Raw genomic sequence first — 25,073 nt, forward strand, 5'->3', positions numbered from 1 at the left:
TGTAACATTCGGAAATAATATTCACTACACATGTCTCCGAACATAATATTAAAATACACATTACAATCTAAACCACTACGACATATGAAATAATAAAAACTTTACGTATGAAAATCCTAGCAAGTATAAGGAGTTTCTACAGCTGTATAAAACTGAGTAGGCCGCAGTCGCGGAATCCAAGTGATTCGGTATAATAATAATAACAATAATCGAAGCGCTCTATCTAGATATACATTTAGAATAATTCACGGCTATTTGTACCATAGTTGTGTTAAAAGATTCACCGGTATTACCTATCGAATATTGCATCGTCGCTAGGCGCCTACACGACGTCGATCTCGTGTTCATGTGTATAATTTAATAGGACCGTACAAAACGATCACATTCCGATATGTATAAAAATGTTACGCGAAAAAAAATCCGAAATAGTAATAGAACACTTAACCGTACGCTCGTCGATTACCTTAGATTATAATGGCATCGCGGGAGACACTAGTGCCGGCGCGCAATCGTCCACTACGAGACGTGCGGCGCGGGCTCGCTGCGCTCGGTGCGCTCGGCGCGCTCGAGCGTGGCCTTGGAGCTGCTCTCAATTCCCGAGTCCTCGTCGCCGCTGTCCAGCAGCGTGCCCTCGCCGGGCGCCTCCGCCGGCCGCTCGCAGGCGGGCGCGGGCTGCGGGACGCCCGCCGCGTGCTCGCCGCCGTCGGAGAGCACGATGGCGCGCTCGGCGTCCGGGCGCGGCGGCGCGCCCTTGCCGAAGGTGGAGAACGTGGGCTCGGGAGCGCCGTCGGCCGCGCGCCGCGGCTTGTCGAGCACGAAGCTGAAGACGCGCGCGTGGCGCGGCGAGGGCGCGTGCGGGCTGGGCGGCAGGTCGAGCTTGAGGCGGTCGCGCGTGTGGCGCAGGCCGCCCAGCGCGCCGCCCGCCGCCCCGCCCGGCGAGCCGGGGCTCGCGGACTCGCTGGAGCTGGCGCTATCGGCGCGCCAGCACGGCGCCTCGGCCGGCACGCGCGCGCCGAGATCGTCCTCACCCAGTGAGCCGGGGGTCGCGTCCTCGACGCCGGAGTCGGGCGTGGTGAAGTCGAGTGGAGCGGTGAGCGGAGTTGTGAGCGGAGTTGTGAGCGGAGTTGTGAGCGGCGTGGTGAGCGGCGCGGTGAGCGGCGTGGTGAGCGGCGCGGTGAGAGGCGAGGGCGGCGGCGGGAACTCGTCGCCGAGCTCGTCGGGCTCGCGCTCGAGGCCGGCCTTTAGATGCATGCCGGGGAAGAACTGGCTGCTGGTCGACATCACGCCGAGACTCTCGAACGGCCGCGCCGAAGACGAGATGAAGAAGTCTTCGTCGTAATCTGGGGGACAAATAGATCGTACAATTTTATGAATACTGCTCTGTAAATATCTGCTCTGTATATATCCTTTAAAATAAAGACATTTGTACAAATACAATGGCGTCGATACATACCTGCACCGAATGCGATACTGGACCGAAGAGGAAATAAGTCTAAAGGATTCGGTGCACCGAACAACTGCCCGTACCCTAGTTCTACATCTTCGGCGCTCGAAGGATCCCACTCTAAAAATAATATTACAATTATTTAATATCATATCAATACATTATTATCATCAACAATACATTATTTTATATTACTTAGCAAACTTGCTAAATTCAATAAAACAATAGTAAACGGAACTTAAAATAAAATTGTCTCATTTCACTTCCACATTACAAATAAACCTCTTACAAAACTTAATTTCATAATGATCGATGGCAGACAGATGACACAGACGAGTCACTACATATTGTAAAGGTAGGCGATAATACACACGCTTTACAGAAAGTTGTAAGCGCCCAAAACCGAGGTGATTAATTGACAAGAAGACGTTGTGCTTTTTACGGTCTTTATTGAACATTTAATTAAAATTTAATAAAACACAATGAAATAGATATACGTAAACATATGAATAAAATGTTCTACATATTAATATGTGAAGCAAAAACTTTGTACCGCTTTATACGAAAATTGCGCGGACGGAGAAGTATGAAATTTCGCACACTTTGAGTTTATATAGAGGAGTGCAGGAAAAAAAAAGTTAAATCAATAAAAAAAACATTACACACACTACCACGTATTTGACACACACACACACACATATATACTATTTTGTTTATTATTATAGAAGTATAGTCTTTGACAGCAGAACCTTAATAATGTTCAAACTTATAATTTAAATTAATTATAGTCGAATTTCGACCACTGGGCGAGCCACTACTATAGTAAAATAAGCAAACTCGCACTCATGCACACACCGTATGCCTACACTACACTGACCGGAGTAGGTGGAGAAGTCAGGCAGGTAGGCGGGGGAGTCCGCGTCCAGCTCGGGCGCCTCGCGCGGGTACTCGTACACGCAGTGGTACTTCTGCCGCTTGAACACCACGCGCTTCTTGATGTCCTGGCCGTCATGAGGGTAAACGAATAAAATACACACCGCAGCTATGTATATTACTGATTATTGACCTTTTCAAAAGCACATCGTCGTTTTACAAATTAAAATTATATGGGTCTTTGGTAAATTAATTCGTGATTTCTTGCTAATGTGAAGCTACCACCGATCCACAATATAGATTTTGCCGATAAAAATATACTGAACTACTAACAATAACTGACAATCATTATAAATTTAAGTCATGTGTAGTATATATATATATATCTAATATATAAAATTCTCGTGTCGCGGTGTTTGTAGTTAAATTCCTCCGAAACGGCTTGACCGATTCTTATGAAATTTTGTGTGCATATTGGTAGGTCTGAGAATCAAACAACATCTATTTTTCATCCCCCTAAGTTATAACGGGGGGGGGGGAGATTGAGGACGTTAATAACACATGGCAAACAACGTTTGCGGGGTCAGCTAGTATATATACACAGTCATTTGAAAACGGAACTCTATAACTCTAAAAAATAATACTCACCGGAGCCTGTTCCATACTCCTGAGTGAGGACTTCGAGGGTGCGGCGCGGCAGTCCCACGAGGAAGGGACAAACTCCACCTCGTCGCCCTCGGAGCCGGAGCCCGAGTCTCCGGACGCAGAGGAGGGTGCTTCGCCCTCGCCTGCGCCCTCGTCCGTACAGCTCGGTTGCGATCCGCTGTCGCGCTGCTGTTTGTATTGTTATATGTATTACTGATATTAAGTTACACTATTGATTTCTTTTCTTTTAAATATTTGTATCGTAATATTACTGATGATGAAATAATAATTTAACTGTAGTTTAGGCCAAATAATATTTGGCATTAAATACAGATGATTGATGAAAATTCCAAATCGTCCTCCATGGTAAGCTAATGTTTTGAATAAAATAAAATTCTATACACAAGATGAGCTTACAACAAAAAATTAATATTATGATTTATATACAAAAAATCGCTCGAAAAAGCATGACAATTTAAAATAGTGATAGAAATAAAACTAAGTACTACTAGGGGCTAATGACGAACACGAATGATGCAACGTACAAGGGTGAAGGGACGTACTCACGTGGTCAAAGTGCGTTGAGGGCACGACGGCGGTCTCGTGCCCGTCGCCGTCCTAGCGTCACACAGACAAACGTACATGTACATGCAGGCACACCGACACCGTTACGGGGCTACCATATAGACATGTACAAATAGCATTGGATTTTTATAAACACGTAAGAACATTCTAACATTTTTTTCTCTTTTTAACATAACTACCTAAACATTTTGAAATCTTTTTGCCATATATTTATATTTTTTACCTAAACTAAGATTGACTAACTATACAATTTTCATTGCTCGTAACTTGATATCATTACAAAACAAAGTCTTTTAAACAACGCAACGGATTTTGATGCGATTTTCTTTAGTAAACAGAGTGATTCCAGAGGAAGGTTTATATGTATAATACATGCATAATATAATATAGGAACACTGATAGTTTTAGCATCCGCGCGAAGCCGGGTCGGTCGCTAGTATGTAAAAAAATATCACTCGAAAATTGAACATGTCTATAAACGTAGATTTATTAGAGGACTTTTTACTAAAACAGGACCTTCTATAAATAGGGTTGTAAAAGATAAAATAAAGCAATATTCAAATTTTATTTGAAGTGTTTATTGTTTTTAACAGTTCAGTTAAGTCGATTATTTACAAAAAAAAAAAAAAACAACAACTATAATATTACAAAAAAAAATACCTTATTATATAACATAAAACAATAAACACTCCAATTTTTATATAATAAAGTTATTTTACAAGACCTCCGCCCAATCCCCAAGCTATAACATAATCAGAAATAAAAAACACATAAGATATTCAACACTCAAATCAAACATACAAACACTTCCACACACTAGTGTCTGTTTTCAAAATCGCATTTGCAGTATTTTGACTAGTACAAAACAGAGCCATAGGGTCAGTTGTCTGAAGCTGGCAAGTACACAATAATGACACTTGTGCAATTTTATTATACAGACTGTTTATACGAGATAATATTTTATGTTAAATAAATAAATGTGCAAACAAAACATTATATCTTTCACGCTCGTATGACTGATGTTACATACACATAATTACATAAAATGTTTTGAAATATAATCTATACTAATATTATAAAGAGGTAAAGTTTTTTTTTCGAAATGATTGTTACTGTTGGCCCTACTGGCCTTTACAGCATCACCGGTTAGAGGGGCCGGGTACTATAGACACCGGCCGCGAAGGAAGATGTGGGCCCTTTTGGAGGGCACGGGGGTGACATTCGTCCTAAGGGTGTCTCCTAGCGAGATCGCACCTCGGTTTAGATCGTCGTCGAAGTGGGTTCTAACTTTGGTTGTTTGTAGGGGGTAATCTTCGCAAAGACTAATCCGATCACGAAAATTCTTTCACTAACAGAAAGCTACACTATTCAGGAGTGACATAGGCTATATTATATTGCGATTAGTTCGTCCCTTTCTATGAAAATATAATATTAATAGTACATCTAACATGTTTGTTCCATTACTTAATAAAGAAAATTAGTCTGATGAATTAAATCAATTATGATTTCCAACGATGGATAATGGTTTGTTTCTACTAGAACATTCTTGTTTTGCTTTAAGCTTTTTTAGCAATTAAAATTCTTATTCAAGAATCTTTATAAAAAGTAAGGTGGATAAATAACATGACAAACATATTCATATTAAAACAACATAGCAAAACAGCCGTGAGAAAACTGTTTATGTAATTACATAGTGACTTCTCGTGTTACAATGTTAGATACAATACTCATCTGAAATGGCTGGACAGATTTTTATGAAATTTTGTCTGCATATCGGGTAGCACTGAGAATCAGTCAACATCTATTTTTCATACAGCTAAGTTTATAAGGGGGGATTTTTTTCCACGCAAAATAGGCGCATTGAGAAAATCAATCAAAATCAAGGGGGGATTAACGGGGTTAATAACATATATGGCAAAACAACATTTGCGGGGTCAGCTAGTATAAAATATTATCTTTTATAACAGATATATCTTCAATATTATATGCAATATGTTAAAATGTGTTACATACCAGCTTTAGTTAACTTACCTATATGTACTGTAATGTATATATTATTCAAATCAGGGTAAAATTAAAACAAGGAAAAAAATTAATGCACCCACACAGAGGACCATTCCGTAAGCATAAGAGCTCTCATTCTCTAATAGGTAAAACTATAAAGGCCTCTTTCACCAGACCAAGTAAGATAAAAATAAAGAGTTAATACATTACATTTTTAAGTTACAGTATTTACATATCTTAAATATTCTCTCTTAATAAATGACAAAAAACTAATAGTCTTTCATAAAAAAGGAGTATCTTCGTTGAGTTTAGAATTTTTTGTCAAAGAAGGATATAGGAGTAAGCTAAAATTATTAAGCGTAAAATTATTATTAACTATTTTATATTTTACACAACACTCCTTTGAATTTCCATTTTATATTTCTTTGGCTTAAGAATATATTTAAAAAAAAAAATTAAGTTTGAAGATTAACCAAAGCAAATATTTACTTGCCAATCAGACTTAAATTGGTGAAAGAGACCTTAAAGCTAAATAAATATACAAGTTATTTAACTTACCTTCCAAATAAACTCGCCGCTCGATGAATTAGTGGAATGCGAGTCACTATCGCTGTCCCACTCTTTCAATATCTCCGCGGAGGGATCGGGCTTGCTGTCCTGCTCGCACTCGGGGGACGTGGGTTCCGTGGGAGAGTCTTGAGTGAAAGATGTTGACATTATTTCTGTCGCTGGACCTGGTAAATTATAAGATAAATTATATGCACAGATGTCATATAATGTTGTTTTTTTTTTAAATGGGAGCTCGAATCACATATAAAAAAATAAATTGACAGATTTAATTTTTTTATCGCTCTTATCGCTTCTTGAACAGCCAGTAAATAATTCCACTTAATTATAAATTTGTATTTTTATTCTTTATATACTCATTTAAATTTGTAAGACATACTAAGAATTTTTTTTAAAAAGACTAAACTGAAAATTCGCGATAGCCTATTTGATATAATCTAATCGTAACTAGGGATGACGAGTTCTTTGTACAATTTTATTTTCAAAGAATTATATAGATAAGATGTGCTGTTAAAGTATCTGAAGTTGATATTATTAAAAAAATATATAAATAAATAAGATACTGTGAAACCTCCATTTTCGTTTTTTTTTTTGTGATAAACTTTTAGGGTTCCATACGAAAAGAAAAAATACCTATTTTACCAAGACCAATGAGGTCCTCTTACAATGAACGTATGCGACACTTTAACAATAAACTTTATGACACAAACAATAAATTTGCATAAATAAGCGATAAGGTGTATCAATTTCGTAATAATAAGTAATTAGGTTGAAGGTTTGGTTAGATTAGGTTAAGTCCCTATCAATTAAAGCAGGGTGGGTCTATAGGGCATTGTAATTTGTATACTATTATAAATAGTATTAGTAGGAGATGCGAATTAGAGACAAACTTCACACATCTTAATGGATGAAAATTATTATGTATTTATTTTAGTGTATTAGAAAAATTCAATAGTTCCGAGGTCCTATGCTTCATTGATTACACTTAAAGCCTTTGATTGCGTCCAGTGGGACACACTGTGGAGTATGCTACTTGGGATGGGAACTCCGGAACACCTTGTTACCCTTATTCAAAATCTGTACACTGAAAGCCATTCTTTCGTCAGGATTGGTACGGAATGCTCCAGTATGTTCCAAACAAAGAAAGGTGTGAGACAGGGTTGTATTTTGGCTCCGCACTTTTTAACATATGCGGAGAGTATATTATTAGAAAGAGGATTGAAAATTGGATGAAGGGTTTTCCTATAGGCGGGAAAAGACTATCAAATCTCAGGTATGCTGACGACACCATCCTCTCGCAACATCCGTAGAATATATGAGAGTGCTGTTCCATAGGCTGGAGTTAGAAAGTCAAAATATGGGGCTTGCAGTAAATCGAACGAAAACCAAGGTGTATACTCGTAGTGGATCGAGCCGGAAACCTATCAAAAGATACTCTCAATATTCCGGGCGTTGACACCATCGATCGCTACATTTACCTACGCGCCCAAATCTGCAATGACGGCAGTTGTGTCCCCGAAATAAGAAGGCGTATTGGGATGACAAAACATATTATGATGCGTCTGAACAACATTTGGAAAAGGGGAATCGGTATCAGAACCCAGACCAGACTGGTACGAGCCCTTGTAATCCCTATCTTCCTCTATGGAGTTGAAACATGGACAATCCTGGCCCGAGAAAGACAAAGGATTGATGCATTCGAAATAAGGTGCTGGAGGCGAATGCTGAGAATACCTTGGAATGCGACACGCACTAATGCATCGACCCTGGCCCAGCTCAAGCTAAGATAATAATTATTTTATTTTTATTCACTAAGCAGATAAGTAATAAATAAATATCAACACAATACACACACGGTCATCTGTTCCTAAAGTAAGCAACTTAATGCTTGTGTTATAGGTAACGGCCGACTGATATGGCTACATTTTTTTTTTCGATAAACATACATATAAATAATACATATATCAATATATAAATAAATATTAATATTACACCCAGACTCGGGGTGGGAATCGAATCCACAACCCTTGGAGCAGAAAGCAGGGTCACTACAAACTGCGCCAACGGGCTAGTCATGGGTGTGTGAGGCTGGTGGGCTATGGGATGGGTGAAGATCACGTCAAGTTCGGGTTTTACGATTCAACTAATATAGAATGCACTCACCAGTGAATCTTATATCACTTAGAAGGGGAAAATAAGAATCCAGTTCACAAAATTTTTGTTCGTTTTTTAAAAAATCGTCGGTAGCTGACGTTATCTGTTTCTCTTCTTGTCCAGTTACGTCGGAACGAAATGTACTCTTTCTTTGTTCTTTATTTGAGGAAACTTCATTCTCGTACGATTCTGATTCCGTGACATTTTCTAAGGATTTCTCCGAACGTACCGTTTGTTCATCCTTATTATTGTCACTAAGCCCGACATCGTTATCATCGACATTGCTTTCCATCAGTTCCTCAAAGGTCTCATTTAGAAAATTTACAGTCGCAAACACTTCATTGGTTCCATTAACTTTCGCAATTGAGTTTGAAAATTTTTGGTCTGTTGAAATTATTGTTCTCCCACTGTCTTGTGTTACGATTTCACTTTGAGACAGCGACATTTCTGGACCGTTTTTTGGTTCACTTGGCATACTGACTGATGAAGACGAATTTACAACTTCACCCGACGATTCGCATTGTTTTACAGCTTGGTTCTTGTTAATACCATTTACCTTTTCACCAATCGGACTGTCGTTCTGCCATATATTTTTTATTGGTTGATAACTACCCGCATGGGAATCATATGTGTAATTCATATCCTTTCGATCTTTTTTCGTATGCGAATCGAAAGTTCTATTTGGACTAATTTTAGATGCAATTAAAGGGCTTTCGGTTATGATTATCGAATGAGGCTGCTCAGTCTCTTCTTCTACATTTAAATCAGTGACAAACACATTTAGTGGTTGCCTGCCATCTATATTATGAGATTCTAATAAATTCGTATTGTTAGATGATACAAAAACAAGAGATTCTGGTTCCGTATTGACTGTTTGGCTCTCAGATTGACTAGTGAGATCCAAACCAGTGTTTGTTAAACTGCCCATTATGAGTTCACTGGATCTCCTCTCGCTGTTAAGCAAGAGAGAGCTAGCATCGATTAGCGACGAAAGATCTTGAGGTCGATTCTTCACGGAGTTTTGGAACTGGCGAAAATCTTCAGAACTCACTCCGCTTTCCATACTTTGACTAGACTTCTCACTTGTATGGACATCCTGTGGTTTTGTTATCGCCGAATACTCAAAATCCGAGTACGAAGGAGTTTTTGACGACATATCTTTAATAATATCTTGACTAATTGTCTTACTTTCTCCCTCTAACAAAATTTCGGTGCTCTGGCCCTCATTACTTATGTTTGAGGAAATATCTTGAGGTCGGATTTCAGCTGATTGAAAAAATGAACGAAAATTTGGAACATTACTTTCAATTCCCGCACTGTTGTCTGCCGGTACATCAGGTAGGTTAATTGGTATATTATCTATGGAATCGCTATTTTGATTGGTTACAGCGAAAGGGGTACTTGTTGCAGAATGTGCCATGTTTATAAAATGAATATTTGGACTGTTATTACCTTCGGCAGCAATTTGAGTATCAGGGTTATCGCTTTTGTTTTCCGGGGGAGAGTTATCTTTAAGACACGTAATTTCCACACTATCTAACTTTTTTAAACGTGATTCCGAAGTAAATTGAGGGCTTTCAGTAATATTAACATCCTTTTTTTCAACCTGCTTAGGTGGAGTAAAAGTGAGTTCGTCACCAATTGGTGATCTTCTCACGAATTCGGGCGGAGGTAGTTTCCACGCGTCTTCCATACCGGACATTAGTTCTGTTGTGCAATTAGAATAAGACGGCTGTCCAGACATTAAAGTGCCGTAGGCTAAATCTTTCGTTTGAGTATTTTTCGTAGAATCATTTAAATCAGATTTCGTAATCACAGAGGGAGTCGTAGTCGCCACTTCTGTTTTAATTTTCGTATAAGTATAATTATCGTTTGCGGTGATCGAATCGGGCGAAAACGTTCCACATACTTCCGACTTGCTGTCGTGAATTATATACGTTGAACAGTGACTCGCTTCCTTTTCGTCCTCGTTATGAGTTAATGTGTCATCACTTTCGCTTTTGTCTCTTTCAACTTCCGTTTCGAAGTCCAGGGGGACGTCAGGGTCCATGGCGAGGTCGTCGAAGTTTTCCTCTACGTTGTAGAGAGTATCGTTCGAACACCACGAGTCGATACTTGTAGCTTTTGATAAGCATTGAGTTTCGGACGGTTTAGATGACTTGGCGTCTGTCGGCACTGTGGTTTTAGAACATGTGGACAACCCGGCTGCGATATCAGAGTTCTCCGGGACAGATGTATCCGTTGTGGGACTAAGAAGGAAAGGCGACACTTGTGAAAGCCTCTCGCAGTTCGATTCTTTTTCGTCTTCATCTTTGTTGAAAGTTCTATCATCGATAGGCGAATGGTTTTCCTGTACCTTTCTTAACGGGCTGGCATTTAAGCTATCTGCAGACATGGTTATTCTGGAAACAAAGCAAAAAATATATTTAATACGAATACTTTATTGAAATATGAAACAGTAAAATACAATATCTATTTTTTTTCCCTTAGTCCTACAAACTAGTAAAGTCCTTACTCCTTGCTGCTAACTGCTTCTTTCTGCACGGTGTACGTATGGTTTACCGAAGGTTCCTTGGAGTGGATAGTGTACGTGGAGTGTTGAGGACCACTGTTGGCAGCTGTGGGAAGATCGGTCGCTTCGTCCGTGGAATTGTTGTAGGGCTCAGGATAGCTTGCCGAAGATTCGGTACGTAGTGAAGCATTCCCTGTGTAAAAATATAATGTTCAAAATATACAATAGACATTCTCAATCCTTTAGTAGTATGTAGACAAACAACACATGCATAAAACAGTGAGAAATAAGCATAAAAGATTGTGCTATGCATCCATTATTATTTTACTTTTGCAACGTACCTATAGTACGTGACCCATTTTTTTTTTGTAAATTTTACCTCTCTGTGACCAACCGTATTTGAATAAAGGTCGAAAAAGCGTCAGATTTTTCTAGAGGATATTGACTATATAAAGAAAACTTAAGACCATTGCCCCTCTCCAGTGACCAAGCATGGTATTTTTGAAGGCCATCCTCCCATCCTGAACGAATCACGTAGTACGTGTCCTAACAGCGTGTGTGTGTGTTTGTGTAAAAGTAGTTCGTAGTTCACCAAAGTCTTAATTCTAGAAAACTTGTGCAATTGTGTCATTATTTTTAACTGTGGTTCTAAAACTATTATTTAAGGTTACGGTTTCAAAGTTTCAATGAACAAAAATAATAAAAATTAACCACAATAACCGAAAATGGTTACAGTTTGACCAAATTTCTAAGTTTTTCTTAAAAACTGCATGGGGTAGATTTTTTTTTCACATTTTTCTCATGATATTTACAATCAATCCTATCACCCCGTTTCGGTTTGACGTTGAGTTTTAGGACACCCTGTATATGTATATATAAGCACCGCCATAAAAGTAAATGTGCCAATGCGCCTCACTCACAGTGGTCGTCGTTCTCGTAGGCGCAGAGCTGCGTGCGCGTCTCCTCGGCGATGGGCGACAGCGCGCCGTACGTCAGCACCAGCTCCGGCGGCGGCGGCAGCTCCGACCACTCGCCCTCCGCCGCCGGCTCGATGCCTGCCACCTGGAAAGTAGGGACAAAAATTATTTACCACCCATGCTACATTACAACTACTTGCTAATGACAACAGTAACAATTCAAAAAATATAAAATAATAATATTAATAATACAAATATAAAATTACATACAGAAAATCTACATAAAGAAAGTACAACAAAAAAGGGAATATCTAATATATAAAATTCTCGTGTCACAGTTTTCGTTGCCATACTCCTCCGAAACGGCTTGACCGATTTTGATGAAAATTTTTGTGCTTATCCGGTATCTATGAGAATCGGCCAACATCTATTTTTCATCCCCCTAAATGTTAGGGTAGTCCACCCCTAATTTTTTTTTTTTATTTTTTAGACAAAATTTTTAATTTCTATTTTTTTATGATACAACATTAAAAAATACATACAACCCTAAATTTTCAACCCTCTACCATCAACCCCTATTTTTAAATAGCGTTTAGCGGCAAGACAACGTTTGCCGGGTCAGTTAGTCTAATATATAAAATTCTCGTGTCGCGGTCTTTGTTGTTAATCTCCTCCGAAACGGCCTGACCGTTTCTCATGAAATTTTGTGTACATATTGGGTAGGTCTGAGAATCGAACAACGTCTATTTTTCATCCCTCTAAATGTTAAGGGTAGGTCACCCCTAATTTTTTTTTAATTTTTAGATAAATCATAAATTTTTTATTTTATTATTATTTGGCGATGAAAAATACATATAACCCTAAATTTACACCCTTCTACCACCAACCCCTAATTTTAAATAGCGTTTAGCGGCAAGACAACGTTTGCCGAGTCAGCTAGTATTATATAAAAAGATACATTTGCGAGCATTAAACGCTTTATATTATTTACGATAAGGCGAATATTTTGTTCTTAATTTTTCTACCTAACTAGTATTTATTTTAAAACAGTTTTAGGTACAAATAACTTGGCTTTAGATTTTTGTTTTTGTCTATTCCAAGCCATGTTTAAATTTTTGCAAAAAAAAAATCTTAAATGTAAGTGAAATACAGTTTTTAATCTAGGATTTTTTTAAATATAGAGTTTAAATTACCACTTTTAATTGAAATCATGAATTTCCTTCCTAAGCAAATGCTTATGAAAAAGTTCACGAATATAGTACATACTAGCTGTGCCCCGCGGTTCCACTCGCGGTAATTTCAGGAAATATAGCCTAAAAATGTATCAAAATTAACACAATTTTTTTTTTAAATTCGAACCAGTAGTTACAGAGTTTAGCGCGTTTAAACCAACAAACAAACTTTTCAACTTTATAATATTAGTATAACTAAATAATAAATAAATATCTAATACACAATACACACACGGTTGACTGTTCCTAAAGTAAGCAACTTAATGCTTGTGTTGTCTTATAGGTAAAAGTCGACTGCTATAGCTACTTTTTTTTCGATAAATACATAAATAAATATATATATTACACCCAGACTCTGGGTGGGAATCGAACCCACTACCGCCGGAGCAGAAAGCAGGGTCACTAAAAACTGCGCCAACTGGCTAGTAATAATAATAATACTCTTTATTGTCCACAACAACAATCAACACAATAACATATTTCAAATAAAGAAGAGTGTACAAAGGCAGTCTTATCGCTAGAAGAGCGATCAATTCCAGACACAGCGTAGTGAAAGCGGTAGGGAAGTGCACACAGAGAAGTGACGATTAATGTCACCACCATACAGCGTAATACACATATACAGAATAGTAGTATAGATGTATAGATTTGTTCGCAAAATTTTGTCGTTTTACTATTAAAACGTTTGGTTATTTCATACCTATCTGGGTGGTAGATACTCAGGCGTGGTAAACGCGGTTTTGCATAAATACCGATTTTGCGGAAATTCCGGGATAAAAGTTAGCCTATATGTTTCTCCACAGTCCCCTCTATATTCCAGTGAAGTTCGCTTACGCGTATATGTATATAATGGGATAAATATCCTATTTAAAATGCTATTGAAAATTATACAAATGAAGTAAATGTTACTTGTATATAAATTAATTATTAATTCCCTATAATTTATTGTGTATTTACTTAATTTTTTTAATCAAGTCGCGTTTAAAAATGAGAAGTAAACGTCATGAATAATTAAATATATTTTTCTACAATAATAAAACATATAATACAAAACATACCTGCGCTAATGGCAACTTTAACTCCAACTCGTTCCTCAATTCTTTCATCCTCTCTTCATCTATTGCGAGGTTTTCTCTCAGATCCTCCACCGACCCTCCATTCCCAGCCAAATATGATTCTGGAATTGCATCGTTATCTCCGATGAGCATCGAGTCACCCAATGTTAAGCCTTCTTCAGTCAACGGTCCTGAATATTCTATATTTAAATTGTTTTCATTTTCAGCCATCGCCAGTTTGGTCGTCATTTGGAGCTCTATTTGATTCATATCTACCGCTTCATTATCCGTGCTAGGGTCCTGAACGTGTGGGCCGTTAATATCTATATCAACTAGATATTTTTGTTGCGAAGACGATGCAAGGAAATTTCCAGGAGAATTGGGTGGAGTCAACGGTGATACGCGTTTTTCTGTCGAAGATTGCTCTTCAGTTTCATCTGAGATCATTTCGTTACTTTGAGATTCTGGTTTTGCTTCACTCATCGTCGCTATCTGATCAAAGTGCAACTCGTCAGGGAGTAGATCCGGAACTTCATTCAGAAAATTTCCGTCTCGTAGCGGAGATGGTGTTTCGAGATTAATTTCACTAAAATTAGATGAAAAAGCGAGTAATTCTTCTTTAGGTAAGTCTGATAATTCGGCCATTGATTTAACACCTTTATATAAATCTAGTGTACAGTTCTCAAATGGGCCTAAAACTACAGAACTATTTTCATCATAAGTATCAGTGTGGTGACTTTTAGAAGGAGATTCAAATGGACTTATGTTGTCTGGAACGTATTTCTGTTCTAGCTTTGTTAGTGTAACTCCAGGACCGTAGTCTGGTACTTTTGTTACAGAGAGAATATCTGTAGATGGTTGGACAGGTTCCAGAGTATTATCTGTTGAAACGTCGCTACCTTTAGGCGTACTTGTGCTTACTTTATCCTTAAAATCTATTTGTTGGCTACTAATACATTTTTCTGATTGCAAAAAACTATCTGTTTCTTTTATAATACTGGGCAGATCTAAATACACAGTTGAATCATTTTTGATCAGAGCGCGAGGTGATTCAATACCTGGTGCTTCAAGACAAGACTTTATAACATCCTTAAGGGTATTATCCTCATTGTTAGCTTTTAAAATTTGACTATTTATATCATTAGTGAGATCCATATATACAGTACTATCACTCAATTCCTCTTTTACTGGAGGTTTAGACACTTGAACATCATCTAATCTGTAAGTATCTCCATCGATCACACTTTTTTCTACTGATTGTGAGTTAATTTTTTCGTCTATAGTTTGTACTTGATCAGGCTTCAAAAAACTTTCAACTGTTATTTGATTATTGCTATTATTTACGTTATCAAATTGTTTTTTAACATCTAAGAGAAGAGAAGAGTTTTGTAAGGGAGATGCAACTTCTACATTAGAAATTATTTGTACTTTTTCAGGTTGCTCTGTTTCTATTTGTTTCAAATGATCATTTACGGACTGTAAAACATTAACATTTTCTTCATTTCTATCACATTGACTATCACTTATATCATTAGTTGTATTTTCAAACCTTATTTTATTTCCTTGATTTACTGATTCACTTTCAAGATTTCCTTCTGTCTGTATAAACGGATTTACTTCTTGAATTTCCATTTTGGTGTTATGAGTTTCTGTTAAAAAAAATTCACTTTTACTATTAAAATCACTAAGAATATTCTTATCTACTGAAAGGCTTAAAATTGATTCAATATTGTTTAAATCTTGTTCCTTAGTTTTTAATACATGGGAACTTTCGCTTTGTGGATATGATTTATCCATTGAATTGGCGTCATCATTTTTAGAGTTTGTTTCTATACTATCAGCATGTGTATTGCTCGCGTTGTCTCTTTCTGCGGTTATATCTTCATTTACGTGTTTGGGGAAATCGTTTAACAATTCTAGTGACGATCCCAGGCTGTAATCATCCTTATACTTAAATATTTCATCGAATTCTGGAAATGTGATATTTTTATTTTCCTCATGACTTATTTCAGAAATTTCATTTGTATTATCAATTTTTTGTATATAAGAATCAATGTTCACAGTGGGCAAGATTTTATTAGTCTCAGGTGAAGATTTTAAGTCGTCAAGTGGTTCCTTACTAGAAGATTCAAATTCAGAAAGGTTTACAATAGTTTCAAATGCCTTTTTATCTTCAACTTCTGGAAGTAAACGTGAGTGGGACGAATCTATTTCATGTTCTAGAACAGATTTATTAATACCAACAATTTTATCAACATTTTCAATCAATGCGTTATTGACTAGTAAGTCAGTTGGTTCTTTTGTTGACTTTACAAGATCTGAGGCTGACAAGCTTAAATGTTTTTTACTAGGACTTTCTTGTAACTTATATACTTCATTTTCGATATTAGTGGAAGTTTCTCTTTCTTTAATTCCTATTTCATTACTTAGAAATTCCTTATTTAAATCTATTGACTTAGTTTCTGTACTATCGTTTTTTATATTTGTAAATTTATTATCATATGATGTTTGACAGTCTTGTTTTATAATCACTTGTTCAATTGTTTCACTTACACTAGGCATTGAAGCTACACATAATTCCATTAGTTTAGGTGCTTCACTATCACTACTGGCTATTTTACTTTCTTTTGGCAGATCACTATCTTGATGCTCTTTACTAAGTTTTCTTTTACTTAATACACTATGGTTTTGTTTAGAATTAGAGTTGGCTTGTATTTCAATATCTTCTGAAACATCTAAGCCTTTAATTGGTGTTTCCGGCGTAATATTCTCGAGTGTTTGTTGGCTAGTGGTGTCGCTATGGCGTTCGAAAGAATGACTCAGTGTGCCAACAGTATCACGATCTCCTTCATCTTCATCATCGCCTTCAGTGGCTTCGGACTCTTTAGCAAAACCCATTTCGAGTATATTTTGAAAATTACTAATCCCTGGAGATTTTACCATAGATGTTTGCATAGGATAGTCTTTCTTACATTCCAAACTTAAATTATCTCTCGAAGGACTAGCTTGGTGGCTCGACTCCGAGCTCGAAGTTTTCTCTGAATTTAAAATATTATCGAGATTCTTTATAACATCACTAACGTCCTTATAGTAACTTACGTCGTCTTGGCTGTCGGTGATGATATCTTTCAACCATGGATCGACGGAGCTATCAGAGCGATCTTGTTCTTTCTCTTTACTTTCTTCGAGGTTTATATTGCCTTGATGGCATTCGAGAGCCGGGGTTTCGTTGTGAGTGAGGTAGATATTTCGAACGTCTTCGAGTGAACCGTGGAGGTTGGTTAAGCTATCTGACTTTATTTGAATTGAGAGAGGATCTTTGTCGGACATTATGCTACTCGATCTAGAGACGGCCGTATCCATTTCGACGCTGAGAGAGTCCTGAATGGTCTGGTTGTTATCAAATTCTTGGTCGGAGCCCGTGAAGTGTGAGGCCATGGAAGTGGATGGGGCATGGACGATAGCGACATGCTCGTCTATTTTCGGTATAGTGTTAGGTTTGAGTCTCTGCCATCGTTCCTCAAAATCACTGCTGGCGTAGCCATCGTCTTTGACGGCATCGCTAGTATGTTTATGAGTAAAATGCAAGTGATTCAACAGAGCGTGCACTTGGGCGGCGGTCGGTCTCGCTTCAGGATTCGGGTTCCAGCACAACTGCATTACTTGATATCTAAAACGAATATAGGTAAAATGTAAGAATTCATTCAGGTAACTGGTTCTATGAGAAATATTTACAGCGTTTAACAGTTAAACTGGTACAATCCACAAAAATTGTGAATATTGAGTTTAACTTATTAAAAATCAGTTAGTGTTACTGGTGATAATATTCAAACCAAGATTTAATAATTGTGTTTGCAGGCAAACGAAGAAAAGCCGACTTCGATTATATCGACAAGTAATACAACGTAGGTAGACGAAAAAATAGTCAACTAAATACGCATTATCAAAGATTATTCCAAAAGTTGTAATTAGATCTCGATAAAATTTGAATGTGACCACATGATAAACATTGGCTTTCGATTAATTTGAAAATCATCACACAGTCACATCGCCCAGTAAAAAGTTATGCGGATTTTCGAGAGTTTCCTTCGATTTCTCTGGGATCCCATCATCAGATCCTGGTTTCCTTATCATGATACCCAAAGTAGGAATATTTCCTTTCCAACAAAAAAAGAATGATCAAAATCGGTTCATAAACGACGGAGTTATCCCCGAACCTACATAAATATATATATACGGTCGAATTGAGTAACTTCCTCCTTTTTTTGACGTCGGTTAAAAAAAACATTCTCATATTACTAGCTATCGGACCTTTGAAACAAAATTGTGACTGTTTACATTTTCATTAGTTTTCAAACTGAACCCGGTCATAACATTTTTGTAGTAGTATAAGATACAAATGTCTCACAGGTGGTTCCGGTAGGGGCAGGGCAGGTCGGGCGGTGGCGGATCGTCGGGCGGCGCGGCTCCCCACGCGCACACCTCCCACACTAACCGCCCTAGCGACCACACGTCGCCACTGGCCTATGGAACAGGACAGGATTAATAACATTACTTATTTACAGTTAGAATACACGAGTTTACATCAGTGTTGTAAGTCGTAGAAGGTCTTTTATAATTCAAATAGTCGTCCCAATCTTTTTTTTTATTCATGAAATAGAAACACTGATTCAATTTATTATCAAATACACAGCGATTCATATAAATTAAATTGGTAAGCATTTTTATGATTATGTGACATATTTTTACATTCTCAGGTTCAAGAACTTTATTAATTGTAACAATAACACAATTCATTTATATAACAAGTAAGTAAAGTTATTCGCTTTAAACATAAAAATGGCAGTTATGTCCAATTAAAAAAAATGATAATATTGGTGGTAGCTACATAAAGTATTTATACAACATTTTGCGGAACATATTACACAAAATTATGTTCATTTGATACTGATGATATGTGAGTAAAACAATAAAAATATTGTTATCTTTAATGAAATTTATAACTATATGTGAACACTAAAACCATCTATTGACAACCCATGTGCAACTTTTCTCTTAATCTCTCTTTTGTCTTTCTAAAAAGTCAGTCTATGTATGATTTATTACAAAGCTGAAGTCAAAGTTAGCGTGCTACCGAAGGTCTGTTGTCTGAGGCGGGGGCGCCGCCGGTGTCTCGTTCGGCGCGCGAGTAGTGTCCCAGCACAGCGCGAGGGCTGTCCGCTCCGCGCACCAGTACGTTGCCGCTCCACAGGCATCTGGAGCGAACATATTATTTTTGACACATCAACAGCATATCACACAATACTTTCGCATATTATATAACATCAGTATAAGCACTGGTATGAGTGCTAATGAAAGACGTATGCAGCATTCTCTTAAAAAAATAAAAAATCAGTTTTTTTTTTAAACTATTACAATCAATCATTGGCCTTAATCCGTCTATTGCAGACGATGTAGACAGTGTCAGACAGACACTCTGTCGCCTTGGACATTCTTTAGGAAAACGCAGAGTTGCCTAAGCTCTGCGCCACCCTCTCGACCTCACTGGCTAGGCCCACAGGAACGACGAGTCGATACGTGTGGAGCCAGTTCGGCTGCAGGAGTCATTCGCATTTTAGAGCTATGCCACGAATGCTTGACGGAGACCCCTTCCGGGTTTCAAATGAAGTTTTCCTTCTCCAGGACCCTGATGATTTTGAACCAGGTTTATCCCTCGGTCGCTTTTTACGACACCCACGGGGAAAAAGGGAGTGGTGCTATTCTACTTAGCCGACACCACACGACAAGTTTAAATTATTACACTACTAATAAAATACACACACTAAAATATTATAGTTACACAAATGGTACAGTAAAGAAAAAAAGGGAGAAGTGGTATCATTCTATCTATATATCTAATTGTAGGTTTACTTATCTAATCACTACACCTTGTACACATTGTATTTTTTTTTACATTTACGCTTTGCCCATACTTTAAATAACAGCGCATTACAAACAATTTCTTAAATATTGCCGTATCTGAAACTATACAAAACTACACGACGAGTTATAAAAATTACCTCCCGATTTAAACTGTTCTCAACTATCGTTTGTTTGAATATTATAAAAGAAAAAGCTTATGAGGGTAGATTGGTATTTTTAAATCTTTTACACTGGAACTACTGATCCGTTTATGATGATATTCGATCGGTATAGACGCTTGATAGCACGGACTAAAACAGATTTTAATTCATATCACAATTTCATATCGAGATTACATCTGAATTAGGACTTATTGCCAGAGAACTGGGCACAACCAATATTATTTCTCTGATTAACCAAATTTATTTTTGTTATGAAAAAGTAACAAAAGTATGTAATGTTGGAAATATGTTAGTTGCATACTACTTTTTGGTAAAAGGCTCAATGATACTTACCCATACAGGAACCCTCTCGAATGCATGTAGGCGAGGGCGGAAGCGACATCACACATGAGTTGCAGCGGGACCCCACTTTCATTTAAAATGGCCATCTTCGGACGATTTAGTACTAGGTACTGGTGCAGATCCTATGAAGGAAAACGAAAAAAATATTCATTAAATCTTTCGAAATAGTTTAATATTAACTAACAAGACTAGCAATTGTAAGTCAACTAAATTCATCAATAAAAGGATGACTGAGTTGACAGAACAAATAAATGAAAATTAGATGTTCTATTTTAAAATTCACCTCGTGCTATTACGTGGTGGAATAATTACATTGACAAGGCAGGACAATTGGCTGGGCAAAGGCCTCCTTTGCCCAGCCATGTGTTACATACTTGCTGATAAAGTAACGGTAGACAAAAATATGACTGGTTTTTGCTTTTAATTTTGTAGTGGACTTTTTTTATCTTTGTTTATATTAGCTTGTTGTAAAGATAAACTGTTCTTACCATTGAGCACAATTCAAATATAAGTATCCAAGGATCTTCCTGCAGACATTTTGCCACGAATCCCAAGACATTCTCGTGGTTCATGTCTCTATAAGGACGCGCTTCGTTGAGGAACCTCGCCTTGTCTTCTAGACTTGCATTCTGATTAAGGATCTTAACGGCAACTGTTGAGGTACCAGACCCATCCTCTGTCTCTCCTTCGACCACCTTAAAATTAACAATAAAAATAGTGATTTTTTCATCTAAATATATTAATGAAGGTTATTTTTTTTCAGTTCGGTCGCCCAGCCAAATGTCAAGCCTGCCGTAAGGAACTTCGTTCCAATAAGACGTTATTCAGTTTTTTTTTTTTTAATTTATTTTTTATTGCAGAATACGCAGTTATCTTTTAGGTTTATACGTCAAAGTCATTGATATCATCACACAGTATACATCACACATATTGCTTAGCAAATGTAGAAATGGGATCAGATTAATCGATGAATGAATGATTATACAATGTATTGCTCTTACATGTAACCTATATAGGTGAAATTTATTTTTCAATAATTTTCTAACGTAGTATTTAAAAGTTTAATACATACTCGGCCAAACCATCCTCGACCGATTTCACGTAGATACTGCAATTGATTTCTAGGAAAATCTTCGCCAGCTGTAAACAAATTTTGAAAATATTACAAATTTTATTATTATGCGAAGCACTAATTTTATTCTCGTAATTATTACGAAGAGCGCTAATATTAACGCGCCAGTGCGTCATAACATATTCAGAGACGGTTCATTGTTATTTTCACAATACACCTAATCAAATAAATTCATTATTTACAACGAGATGTACGTCTTACAGTCATGTTTTATAATTGTTTACGACAGCATAGAGATAGATATGATCAATTTCTTTTACTATATAATTTTAGGTTGATTTTTATTTTACTTGAGAAGATTTCTATATAGCGATAGTTGTAAAAAATCTTACCAAACCAATCGGCGCATCCTTCCAGAGGATCGAGCACCCGTATACCAGACGGAAGAGGCTCGAATTCGACAACCGATTCTCTACTGATTCGGTTTCGTTCTTCATTCTCACTGACGATATATACGGCTGCGTTGTTGTTGGCGATGTTCTGCATCTCCCGCAGCGAGATGGGACCGTTGTTGTTGTCCTCGTTGATATTGTTGTTGACCGGCTCGGAGAAGCCCGAGTCGGGCGGCTGCGAGTGTCGGACATCGTGCAGATGTGACACGCTTGAAGCGAACAACTGTTGGAAAAAAAAATTATTTAAGTGTTATAATACGTTTAGATGTATGGTTTATGTTTTAACATTATATTTTAAAATCACGTTTCCACCCAAACAAACAAGAAAACCAAAACTTAACTTTTAAGCCACTTAAACTTAAGTATTAAAATTAACGACGCATTTTCTATGCATGCATTTTATATCGATTTAGTACCAGAATGTTTTTCTATAAGGGATAAAAATATATAAAGTTATTCATTAAAATTATTTTTTATAAATATTATTCTGTATAAATAATAGGTTAAGTCTATCGAATGTAGGAACGTCACAAATAACAAAAAACGCCACGTAGTAAACGAAAGAACAAATAAACAATAACAAATAGTTGTAGAATGAGCTACCTGATTGTCCGTTCCTTCGCTCGGCTGCAGACAAAGAGAAAACAAACCATGAATTATGTTTTTCGAACAACAATCACACTGTTAGTCCTGGTAGTAAGCAATGACAATGCCTAGGGCTACCATTTTTAAAACATAAGATGAAAAACCTTTTCGAGAAAGTACTTCCTCAACAGTGAACATTTTCCATGAATGTAACATTCATTTTCAAATCGATTTCCAAAATTTAGTTTAAATGACTTTTACTAAATAAAATGATGACGACCGCTCTGGTGTAATGGTGCGTGTGCTGTGTCGGCGGCGCCTGAACACCGACGGTCGCAGGTTCAATTGCCGCTCGGAGTGGATATTTGTGTTTATACAAATATCCAACTCGTTAGCTAGGTTAAGCTGTCGGTCCCGGTTGTTACCATGAACACCTGTTAGCGATTGTTCGCATAGTAGGGAATATATCCGCCAACCCGCATTGAAGCAGCTTGGTGGATTAAGCTCTGATCCTTAATTCTCCTACATACGCAATTTTCTCCTACAAATCGGTCAATAAACCATAAAAAAAAAAAAATTACAACATGATTATTTCGACCTAAAATACTTATCAATTTCACATGAATGTGCGTATTAGTTTTGTAATTATGAAGATCATATCTATACAAATATTATAAAGTTGAGAGTTTGTTTGTTTGTTTCAACGCGCTAATCTCAGGAACTACTGGTCCGATTTGAAAAAAATTTTCAGTGTTTGATAGCCCATTTACCGAGGAAGGCTATATATCATCACGCTAAGACCAATAGGAGAAATGCACCAATGAAGAATATTTCAAAATCGGGAACTTTTTTCTTTTGAGAGCTATTCCCCAGTTGCCTAAAGAATCTGTTCCACGCGGACAAAGTCGCGGGCAGAAGCTAGTCTTTAATACATTTGTACAAGATATTTTACTGTTTTTTGTTGTGCAGATATATAATCAATATCATATAACATACACACACGGTCGTCTGTTCCTATGATAAGCAACTTAATGCTTGTGTTACAGGTAACAGCCGACTGTTATAAGTATACATTTTTTTTTTTATAAACATACATAGAAATAATACATATATAAATATATAAGAAAAATATTATATGTCGGAACTAGCACTGTCGTACGCAATTAGCAAGGAATTTATAAACAACAAATGCACATCGTTCGATAGTCAACTACCCTCAGTCATTATATTACTCGAGTTATTCTGACGTGTATAAAACGAACGGTGCAACCGCTGCTAAGGCAGTCTTGGCTCTGGCTTGGCACGATACACTTGTTATATCCTGCTAGTAGCTTAACCTAGACTCTTTCAATAATTAATTTGTGCAAACGAATTAATTGTTACATATTAGGGCGGACAACTCGAGCAGTGAAGGTGAGCGTTGATACGTATCTCAAAGGGGCCTCCTTAAACCTACACCTAGGTCGCAAGTCCTAGGCACTGCTCTGAGTTACTCCCTCTGGTATACGATGAACGAGAGAATTATACCTTCATTCCGACATATATTACACCCAGACTCAGGCGGGAATCGAACCCGCAACTTGCGGCACAGAAAGCAGGGCCACTACAAACTGTGCCAACGGGCTAGTCTAGTTAGTCTATATAGCTTTTTAATCTCGTCTTATAAACATACTGAACGATCAGTGGGGTAACGTCTGTATTCATAATTACTGCTCCTCTTAAAGATTAAAGATTTCACAATGATATACATTAAAATAAATTGTTTTAAAGTCTATACTTATCATCGATAAATAGGCTCATTAACACAATAATAATTTGATCGGTTCAATATATGTCTACATTTAAATACACAAACAAATTCTTTATTAGGTGAATTATTTTATTATACGTTTATATTTTCGTTTGTTTTTTTTGCATATAAAAACTGAAAAAGCACTCATAGTCCGTTATAATTCCATCTGAATATTCAAAGTTAATTTACGTTTAATACGAATTAAATAAAGTTTTGTACTTTGTGATTGAACGTTAGTTTCTTTATGTGTTTATTTTTTATTTTTTTTATTTGTGTTGCAATCAATATCAGTTTAAGACTGTCCATTATTATTATTATCACCATACTCAACCAATGATGATCTAATCGTGAAACTGTGACACAAATTAAAACTATATTACAAAGATATAAAATTAAAATTACAAAGAGATAAATAAAAAATTAAAACGCAACGTTATCTTAACAAGTAAAAAACTGTAAAACGTACATCCGTATATTGAATTTGGGGCTGATATAGTATTCTAATATATTAAAAAAAAATTATCCGTATTATTAATATTATAAATGTGAATGTAAGTTTGTTCGTTACGCTTTCATGCGAAAGCTTAACCGGTCATCATGAAACTTTGTACAAATATTCTTGGAGGTATTAAAAGTAATATAGGATATTTTTTATAAAAAAATATTCAATGCGATCGAAAAGCTAGTAGCTAAAGTAGTATATAAAAATTAAATCTAATTAGCGTTATCTTTACTAAATTAATCGTTAACATCTTTGAC

At 36.9% G+C, this 25,073-nt stretch overlaps 1 protein-coding gene across 1 annotated transcript; it reads right to left on the minus strand.

Annotated features, from left to right (window-relative positions):
* Window positions 1-516: 516 nt before the first annotated feature.
* On the minus strand, window positions 517-24,055 carry LOC123657461. Its single transcript, XM_045593004.1, has 19 exons — window positions 24,050-24,055; window positions 22,541-22,618; window positions 21,878-22,160; window positions 21,486-21,553; window positions 20,902-21,108; window positions 20,405-20,535; window positions 19,123-19,243; window positions 18,397-18,512; window positions 13,992-17,658; window positions 11,705-11,846; window positions 10,788-10,977; window positions 9,674-10,674; window positions 8,282-9,538; window positions 6,110-6,285; window positions 3,530-3,580; window positions 2,966-3,151; window positions 2,322-2,445; window positions 1,454-1,564; window positions 517-1,340 (listed from the first exon to the last, which is right to left on the minus strand). Exons 1-19 carry the CDS (start codon window positions 24,053-24,055, stop codon window positions 517-519), a joined length of 8,739 nt encoding a protein of 2,912 aa, XP_045448960.1.
* Between the last annotated feature and the right edge of the window lie 1,018 nt (window positions 24,056-25,073).

The sequence above is a fragment of the Melitaea cinxia genome, chromosome 10, assembly GCF_905220565.1.
Source record: "Melitaea cinxia chromosome 10, ilMelCinx1.1, whole genome shotgun sequence".
NCBI lineage: Eukaryota > Metazoa > Arthropoda > Insecta > Lepidoptera > Nymphalidae > Melitaea > Melitaea cinxia.